Here is a 9,619-nt window from a genome sequence, read left to right as displayed (position 1 = left end):
TAAATACAAATGGCGGGAACTCCTTGCAACGTGCATTTCTGTGCTGCAACGAAGAAATGCACCCTGCAAAGAAAGCTACAAACGGCGGGAAAATAATTTAGCAGTGCCGAAGCACACACAAACAAAAAATCACACCCTTGGGTTGTGACACAGGGGAAGAGGGGAGGAGGACTGCTGGCATGAAGGTGAGCAGGCAAGATGACTTCTGCTCCTGCCCCTTGCTGTTCACTGGCTGACAAGGCTTGCCCTCTCTAATCAGCAGCAAGGGGTGGGGCTGCATGACAGACAACCCTCGGCCAATCAGCAGGGAGGGTGGGGCCATATGATGGACAGCCTTCTCCACCAGTTAGCGGTAGCGGGCAGGGCCACTGGGGACCCTGAGCAGATCAGAGGTGTGGGGTGGGGCCCACCATGATAAGCCCATAAAAATGGTGGCCAGCCCCGCAATCTGCCCGCAAAATTGGCTGGCTACTTCTTCAAATTGGGTAGACCCCTACTAATAATGGGCGGAAAATAACTGCGATGGTTTGAGGGTGAAAAGGTGCAACTTCTGGGGGAACTGGGGGTGAAGCTAATGGAGGAAGGTTCCTTCTAGCAAACCAGCTGAGCTACCTTACCAGCTGCATTATGTGCACCTTGAGCCTCTCAGAGCCTACTCTCAGAAACAAAACTTCAGACCACTTCGTATATTTTCAGCATACAAAATGAAATTGGTACTGCATCTATTGCGACAAATAGTTTTGTGGGAGGAAGGGTTTGAAACAGGATAAAAACATTTCCCCTTCTAAGTAGTTTATTTTGTAACCACCTTATTGCAAGGTAGCTTGAGGGCAGTCAGTGTAGTCTTACCCTCTGAAACTAGGGCTGATTTTTGGACTAATGATTAACTATTTCCAATCATTTTGCTTGACTTACCTTTTGTTGTCAAACTAACTTTAATCTTTAAACTTAATGGTGGTGCCATTTTCAAATGGAGAATAAGCAAAACTAATCAGACAGACAATCTGAGGCTTACAGATATCTTTTGAATTTACCTTTGCATTTATTTGGAAGTAAAAAATGTGGCCATGCAGCTGGAATCATTGCACCATGTCTTAAACTATGAATGAAACCCTCTAATAACAAGACAGTGCCTTGCTCCAGTAGTATAAAGAGCTCTCTGCCCTGCCAGGAGCATTATGGGCTACACAGGCAGGTTTTCATTGAGCAGGTTTTTGTTAAATTCTGGGTTGAGGAAACAGAGAACTAAACATTTGATCTTCTTGCAGACTGACAGGGGTACTTTATTAGACATCTTTGGGCCCTTCTGTTCTTACTGCTTCCAGTATTCAGAGGCCTAGGAAATCCTCTTTTTGATGTTGCACTCCTTACTATCATATTTGAATACACACTGATGGATCCATCCTCCATAAGTGCATCCAGTTCCCTGCTGAAACTGGTTAATTGTCAGACTCCACAACATATGGTGGCAATGAGTTCCACAAGCTGATCATACGCCGTGTGAAAAAGAACTTCTTTTTGTTTGTTTAAGGGGATTTGGTAACAGTCATCAAATACTTGAAGGGTTATAAAGAGGAGGGTATAGACTGTTCTTTGGCTGCAGGGGACAGGGTAAGGAGCAACGCAAACTGCGGCAGCAGAAATTTAGGTTGGATATTAGGAAGAACTTTATTGCTATGAGGATGGTTAATCATTGGGACAGGTTACTTAGGGCCTTTTTGCACATTACACTTAGGACACTTTAGCTGCACTTAAATCACAAGTGTCTATGCATTCAAGCAGTAAACACATGCTAAGTACAATTATATCATAGCAAAGTTGGGCCTTTTTAGGAGAGGAGTATCTCCAGATCGTATGAATATGTGTTTAGTTATCATCTGAATGCATCACAGAGATAATACCAGCACAGCTTGCTGGTTTATGGTCCTGACCCCAGCACTGCACCAGGGTCTTGAATGGGCTCCAGGGTGCCCCCCCACCTTGCATCACCTATATGTTCAGAGTGGTATCCATTGCAATTCCAAGATCTCTTTCCTGATTAGTATCAGAGAGTCCATTATCATGGAGGTACAACCCAAATTATCTTTTTCCCAAGTGCCTTAGCTAGTTACCAGTCCACAAGTGGACTTTCTTTCTAATGACAGCCTCATTTAATTAAAAACCTTTAGTGCAGGATTTTGTCAAAAGTTTTTTTGAAAGTCCAAATACCTTGTATCAGCCATGTGCTTGTAATATCCTAAAAAAACCCTACTAGGCTGGCAAGGTGTGACCTCCCTTTATGAAAGACATGTTGATTCTTCCCCAGCAAATCCTGTTTATCTGACAAACCTCTTTTATACTGTGCTTTTACCAATTTGCTAGGAGTAGAAGTTAGCTTCGCTGGCCTGTAGTTCACTGGATCAAACACTGTAAAAGTGTTATGTTGGCTGCCCTTTAGTCCTCTGGCTTGTAGGCTGTTTTTAGTGATAAGCTACATACTAAAATCAATCGATCTGCAATTTCGAGTTTGAGCTCCTTCAGGAGTCTTGGGTGAGTACCATTTGGTCCTGGTGATTTGCCACTGTTTGGTTTATCAATTTGCTCTATGATCCCATTTACTGACACCTCAGTTTGAATCGGTTCTACCTATTTGTACCCTACAAAGAGTGGCTCCAGTATGGGAATCTTCCTGAAGTCTTCCATGGTGAAGACTGATGCAAAGAATTCATTTAGCTCTTTTTGAGGTGGCCTTATTTTCCTTAAGTGCTCATTTACTCCATGATTATCCAGTGGCCCAGTTGACTCCCTGCCAAGCTTCCTGCTTCAAATGCATTTAATAATATTGGGTAAATCTGATATTTTTTATTAAACCAACTCAAATAGTTGGAAAAATTCTTCTTTGCAAGCTTTTGGGTTTAAATGTCCTTCATCAGGCTGGAATGATCCAGGAAGATCTGGATCCACCAACTGTAGATACTTCCTCAGCCTGATGAAGGTATTTAAACCCAAAAGTTTGCTAAGAAGTTTTCCAACTGTTTGAATTGGTCTAATAAAAGATATCAGATTTACCCAAAGAAACTTGTCTGCCCATGTCCTTAGACCAACACAGCTACAACCTACACCCTACACCCCTTTAATAATATCATGGTTTATGTCTCTAGCAAGTTGCTCCTTGAATTTTTTTTTGTTTTGGCTTGCCTTATTCTATTTTTACATTGAATTTGCCAGGATTTATGCTCATTTCTATTTCTTCCCATTCAGATGCAGCTTTCATTTCTTGAACAAGAGGTTATCCAGAGATTGTTTTACATGGTCTTTGTAGAGATGTTGTAGGGAAAATAAAGAGAGTTTATAGAAGGGAAACCTGTGTAGAAATAACCTCTTGTATCATGAGAAACTGCTTTCTCTCTCTCTCTCTCTTTCTCTCTCTCCTTTAATAGAAGTCCTTAAAGCAAAGTTAATAAGCATCTAATATAGATGCTCTGTGGAAGAAAACTTACTGCACTGTTCTTCTTTTGTTCTTAGGCCATATAATGTGCGGCAGTCAGCCCAGTGACAGCAACCTTCTAGGCTGGGCTCATGCATCTGTGGATCGATTTGCTGTGCTGCTTGACCTCTGGACTTGTGAGACCACTCTGTTAAAAAATAAATGCCAGGTACATTTTATTTTCTCTTGTGATGAGTGAACTCTGAAAGCTATTATTACAGCTCAGATAATGTCCTCTGCTTATTAAGTTTATTTTTTAGTACTCTTTCCAAATGGAAATGCACACCGATGACAACCTACTATTATTGGTGAAGTTGGAGAATATAGAAGAGGTGGTATCTGTAACTGTTCCATGGATGTTTCCTGTTTTACATCCCTTGGCCATTGCTAAATCTATCAGTGAACAAAATGCCATGGATTAGTACAAATGCTGGTATCAAGTTCTTGGTGAATTTGCTGGCTGGATTGATTTAAACTGACCTCTTGCTTGCCATATACTCACAGGTCAGCATTAAAGTAGGTTTGCAAGTGTGCTGTTCACTAAAGCTGTTGGAAAAATGGAAAATAAAGTACCAAAACTTTGCAAGAAGGTGTAAGGCATCAAATGCATATGAATGCATGCAGAGTTCCTTACCCAAATGTTTGCAATCTGGATGAAAAATTAGATCAGAGTTTAAGAAGAAAGGAGAATGATGACCTAACTATTTTTATATACATGGGGGTGGTGATAGTCTTTGGCTGTTAATGCCTGGAGCCCAGTGTCAGGGATTGTTAATGGTCACTTGAGGAGTAGAGCAGGATGGCCATTCGGCCCTTCTCACTTGTGAACTGGTCACATGCATTTAATTTTTAGTCCCAGGACAACACCATCCTTTTTCTACAACAGCAATAGCAAAGAGGGAATTGTGGGAGATGTGTACCATTCAAGGACGAGTTAGTTTCAGAGTTTTTCTGTTTATTGCATATGGTTTTATACAACTATGGAAATATTCTTAAGCCATTTCTGACATTGTGGTAGAGTGTGTGTGTGTATGTGTCCAGTTCTCTGCCTCAGTCACTCTCTCATTATCCTGACAGCTTTCCATTTCCACTGTAATGTAACTACATTATGCCTCCAGAACTGCCTCTGGTTTTGTTTTTAACTTAGGCAAAGAAAAATTCTATGCATGGAAACTTATTTTTCTTCATGAAAAACTCTAGAGCAACAACACAATAACTTCCAAAAACGTGCTAGCCTTGATTGATATTCTGCTTGAGGCAATCTCTAGCATGAGGATAAAAATAAATACCAATGTTTAGAGGTATGTTCTGGATAGCATTTATGCTCTGAGATAAGACAAAATGGAAGTGGGTCTCCTTTATTTTGCCAATAGACACCCAAAGCTTCCAACAGGAGCAAAAGTCCTTCTAAATGAGAAAAAAATGGTGCCTTTTGTTTCAAAGCTGAGGCAGCTTAGCTACCATAGAAGTTGTTTATGGTTTATTGCTCAATATTTGCATTTGCGGCAACCAGAACTATTCAGGTCACTCGCATCTGAGTCAGAGAAGTAATTGTTTTTGTCATAATCTCATCCCTTAGCTGTTCAAAATCTTCCCTTTTCTTCCACCTCTCCATTCTTCACAAACTTGCTTGTTTTTTGAAACGCGTATGGCAATGTGGGTGCACCTCAGTTTCTGTATTTCTGCAAAATACCCCAGATTTAAATTCTGTCTTCCTGTATCTGGTTACTTTCTTTAGAAATAAAGGTGTCAGGAACTTGTATTTCCCCATCCTGTCCCCACACACAAATTGTATCTTAAATAGAAAGTACTACCACTGTGTCATCAGAGTCTGTGCATGTTTGCGCTTGGGTGCCGTATCTGGTCTGTACTTAGCATGCAGATGTGTTCTAACGGTTATATCCTCATGTAAATGACAGGCAAGCTTTTCAACCTCCGGGAGGAGGGCAGGGGTACATGTAGGTGATTTGTTGAGTGTTTGCACTTTTTTTTATATTGGCTGATAGCATGATTCTTTAAAAACGTAAAATACAGGTGATAGCCATTGCCACAGGAATGTGTGGAGTCTGCGGTGAGTTGGGTGCTTTTGGGCCAGTATGGCCATAGAGCTCTGTAGCAGAATAGTATTATTTTGGTCCTGCTGAGGAAGAAATACTGTAAATGAAGGTAATGTGAAAGAGAAATGGATGTTAATATAAAGAAGAATATTCTCATTTGTATGTCAGAGGATCCATTCCTTCTCTCCCTGAAGTGTATAAGGGGGATAAACCCTCCATGTTTTAAAACACAACCCAGACATTAACTCCCTGGGATGTGGAAGAAATAGCTCAGGGAGACGGGTTGTTCTGTTGTTTAAGTATTTCTTGTACCTTCCACTGAAGCATGTGGGACTGGCACTTGTCAGAGACAGAATACCAAGCCAGTCAGACCCACAGGTCTGATCTGTTCTGGAAGCTCTTCCGTTGGATTTAAATTCTCTCCATTAACAGCAAAGAACAAATGAAAAGAAAAACAAATTCTATCTTATGCTCACTTCTGAATATGCATTCAGCTTTTAGATGCTTATTTTGAAGTTTATCAACATGCTCTTGATGCAGAAGAAAGATTTGCTTTGGCCCAAGCTATAACTGACATAATGTATAAACGCCCACGGTTTGATCTCCGACTTGGCTATTTTGTCAGCACCTACAAAGATGAATGCATCTGCCTCAGGCTTCACCTGCAGCTGGTGAGGGATGTAGTCAACCAGCATGTAAGTAGGTAATATTTATAATGTATCCTTTGGGAGCACAGGAGAGTGGAACTGATGCTAGATTAGATAACTTCAGTTTACTGGAAACCCTCAGATATGCCTTATATAGGTTTGGGATATTTGTATTAGTTAGGCTGTCACTTAAATTTGTCAGTATCAGGCTAACTTGGAAAGCTGGCTGGGGCTTCATAAATGTTAATGCCTTCAAGAGCAGAAAGCTGAGATTTTCTTTCAGTCACAAAGCAAATGGCAGGAAACTTGTAGGGCTTTATATAACATGTAAAATGTTAAATCTGTTTCAATTTGATACAATCCAGCACAATTGGAAATTCAGTACACTTGGAATCTGAATGAGTCTGTTCAACTGCATAACTGCTGAAAATGATGAGGAGCCATCAATTTCAAGATGTCTAAAGTAGTCCTGAAATGACTGGGTCCTAATTTCAGGGATGCAGTTGGAGGCTTTAGACATTCTCTGGGAAGTAAGGAAACAAGCATTAATAAAGTGCAGAAAGCTGGATGCAATTGGTTGCTATGGTTAATGAGCATTGCGTACACTGAGTTTAGGTAAGGGCATATTCCATTTAAGTTTATAAACTTTTTCTAGTCTTGGGGCTACTCACTTAAGTGGAGTATGTTATAACTGTGAAGAGCAGAAGGTCTGTCGAATTAAACCACAACACTGAAAATCTTAAACTCTGCCATCTGCTTTGAGCTTTACCATGCACTGCCTGTATGTCTTGGCACCAGTCACTTCCTCTCTCTTAGCTTCAGTTTCCTACTCTGCAGTTGGAAAGTTTGTTGACTGTTTGTGGAGTGCTTTGTGGTTGTCACGTGGCTGAGCCTATTTTAAGGACATGGCACTGCTATTTCTAGCATTTTGGGGCACAATAAAAGAAAATGCATCATCAACATCCTGCTCTAGTAGAACTAAGTTAATAGAACAGTAGATTTAATGAAGAGTTATGGAGTCTCCATCCCTGGAAGTTTTCAAGAGCAGGTTAAATGAACACTTGGCTGAGGTGATTTAGACAAGGGTGAATCCTGCCTTGATGAGGGGGCTGGATTAGATGACCTCATGAGGTGCTTTCCAGCATTATTTTTCTATGATTCTGTATAAGGTCTAATTTGGTCTTGGTACTTATGTATGTAACGAATCTAAATTGAATGCAGCTTGCATTTAAAGTAAATAATATTTGCTTGCCAAGAATATTTTTTCCTTAAGTTTCTTTAGCTCTGTTTTGAATTTGTCCTACTGTTGCTTATTGATGATTTTCAGATTGACTCCCAGCGGGAATATGTTTACAAAATTTGGCGAGAAGGTCAGAAAGGTGGCATCAGTGAATTTGGACTCCCCCCTAACATAATTGCTAAGCAACTTATATCTCTCAGCAGCCATTTGTGAGTAATTTTATAGGGTCAGTTGTCTTGAAATTAAATGTTCTGCTCTAGCTTCTGTATTTTTATTTATCAATAAAATCTCTCTGCATCCTCCCCTCTTCCCCACCTGAGAAGTCTGGCTTCCAAGGTGATGAATCCTAAATAGTAGCTGCCTTAGGAAAGGTGTTATAACAAAAAATGGATTCTCAGGAAATATGCAGTTTAACACACCCTGTGAGCTACAGGGATGTGTGGTGGCAGCAGAGCAGTCAAAGCAGCTCTAGAAGCATGGGATCAAGCCTTACTTCAGACTTGTGCTGAAGGTCCCTCCCCCACTAGTTGACCCAGCTGTAAATGGGTACCTAATCATTTAATGTGGGGAGCAAATGGTGGCTCAATGTGATAATGGCCACATCATTTCCTTCTGTGTGGCTGGCTATAGAAACTGGCATGCCTTAAGCTAGTGATTCTAAACCGGGATGCAAGGGTACCCAGGGGTGCTGCCAGAGCCTGCAAGGTATAAGGAGATAAGCAGATAAACTAAGCATATAAGCCAGATGGTTGTCTCCCCCCCACTGCATAGCCCTTTTGTTAGAAGGTAAGCCCTGGAATATATCATTAATTTTTTTAATGGGGTGCCATTCAATTCATGAAAGTCATGGAGGAGTGTCCTGAACCCAGTAATAGGTGTCTCATGTTCAAATAGTTTGAGAATCACTGTCTTAACCATGCTAGCTTGGTGGGCTGTTAGGTTCTGATAGAAATTTAACTCTGATTTACCAGAAATTTAACCAAGTAAGACAAGGTACTCCTGTTAGTGAATTTAGTTTGTTAATTTTACACCCTCTAGGAAAATTTAATGTTTCCAGTTGTAAGGGCTATGTAATGCCTGTCTAATTTCAGGATCACTGTTTGCATTGATCTGTAGGTTTACTATTGTTCTAGCTGTACTATGGTATTTTTACAATCATTTGTCTCTAGTTTAAGCATGATGAGTGTGAACATTATAGTAATCTCATTTTGAGCAGGCAGATGAACTGGGGCAGCTAACCCGTGAGAAGTTTTATTCTTTACCTTCTTTGCCAGATAAAAGTAGTAGTTACATTTCTATGTAACAATCAGGGATCCTGGTTTTCCCTGATTAAAAAAATCACAAATTCTGTGATAAAAAAATTATAAATTCTCTAATAAAATCCCCCAAATCTGTGATTTTAAAATTAAAGTCCCCCCACAGCTACCTCTGCCTTTCTGGTGCCCCTCACTCCCTACCCACAGCCCCTTGGCCCTACTCATGCCTCTCACTCCTCCCCTCCACAGCCTTGCTGGTGCCCTTTGCCCCCCACCCATAGTCCCTGTTCCTCAGGCCCCTGCTGCTAGGGCTATGGACCCAGGTCCACAGCCTCCTGCCCCAGCTCCCCCCTGCTGCGGGCTCAGACCACTGCATGCACTCCTGGGGGGTAGGAGGGACCTGTGCCCCCCAGGTCTGTACACAGGGCAGGTGCAGGCTGTGGGATTGGGCTTCCACCCTGCTTCCCTCCCCCGGGGCCTCTGCAGCCCAGTGAGCATGACCCGGCAAGGCAGGGAACAGGGGAACTGCACAGAGTAGCTGCTCACTGCTGCCAGCTCTGCACTGCCCTAGCAATGCACCTCTTGCATGCAGGGCTGCAGTGAGAGCAGCGGCATGGGGTTGCACCCCTCAGAGCAGCAGCACGTGCAGGGGACGCATCACCAAAGCAGTGTGGAGCTCGCAGTTATCACAACCCAAAGGGTGTGATTTTTGTTTTTGTGTGCTTCGGCACTGCTAAATTGTCCCTGCTAAATTATAGCTTCTTTGCACGGTGGTGTTTTCTGCTGCAAAAGAGAACCCCGGTGCAAGGGAGAATTTCCCGCCAATTTGAAGCTTTCTTTGCAGGGTGCATTTCTTTGTTGCAGCACAGAAGTGCTCGTTGCAAACAGTTCCCGCCATTTGTATGCTAATTCGAGTCCCATTATTGGCCAGTTCTAAATTATTCACACGTGGC

The 9,619-nt window shown here is 41.9% G+C and overlaps 1 protein-coding gene across 1 annotated transcript in view; it reads left to right on the top strand.

The window, feature by feature from the left end:
• The window catches only part of LOC102372828, a 141,717-nt gene that overhangs the window by 44,595 nt on the left and 87,503 nt on the right, over positions 1–9,619 (top strand). Inside the window, exons 16-18 of the mRNA XM_025211391.1 lie at positions 3,505–3,635; positions 6,018–6,218; positions 7,498–7,619. Coding sequence (XP_025067176.1) covers positions 3,505–3,635; positions 6,018–6,218; positions 7,498–7,619 — 454 coding nt within the window. The remainder of the gene's footprint in view (positions 1–3,504; positions 3,636–6,017; positions 6,219–7,497; positions 7,620–9,619) is intronic.

The sequence above is a fragment of the Alligator sinensis genome, unplaced genomic scaffold, assembly GCF_000455745.1.
Source record: "Alligator sinensis unplaced genomic scaffold, ASM45574v1 scaffold962_1, whole genome shotgun sequence".
NCBI classification, from domain to species: domain Eukaryota; kingdom Metazoa; phylum Chordata; order Crocodylia; family Alligatoridae; genus Alligator; species Alligator sinensis.
The sequence above is the reverse complement of the archived record's forward strand: the minus strand, read 5'-3'. Positions and strand labels throughout refer to the sequence as shown.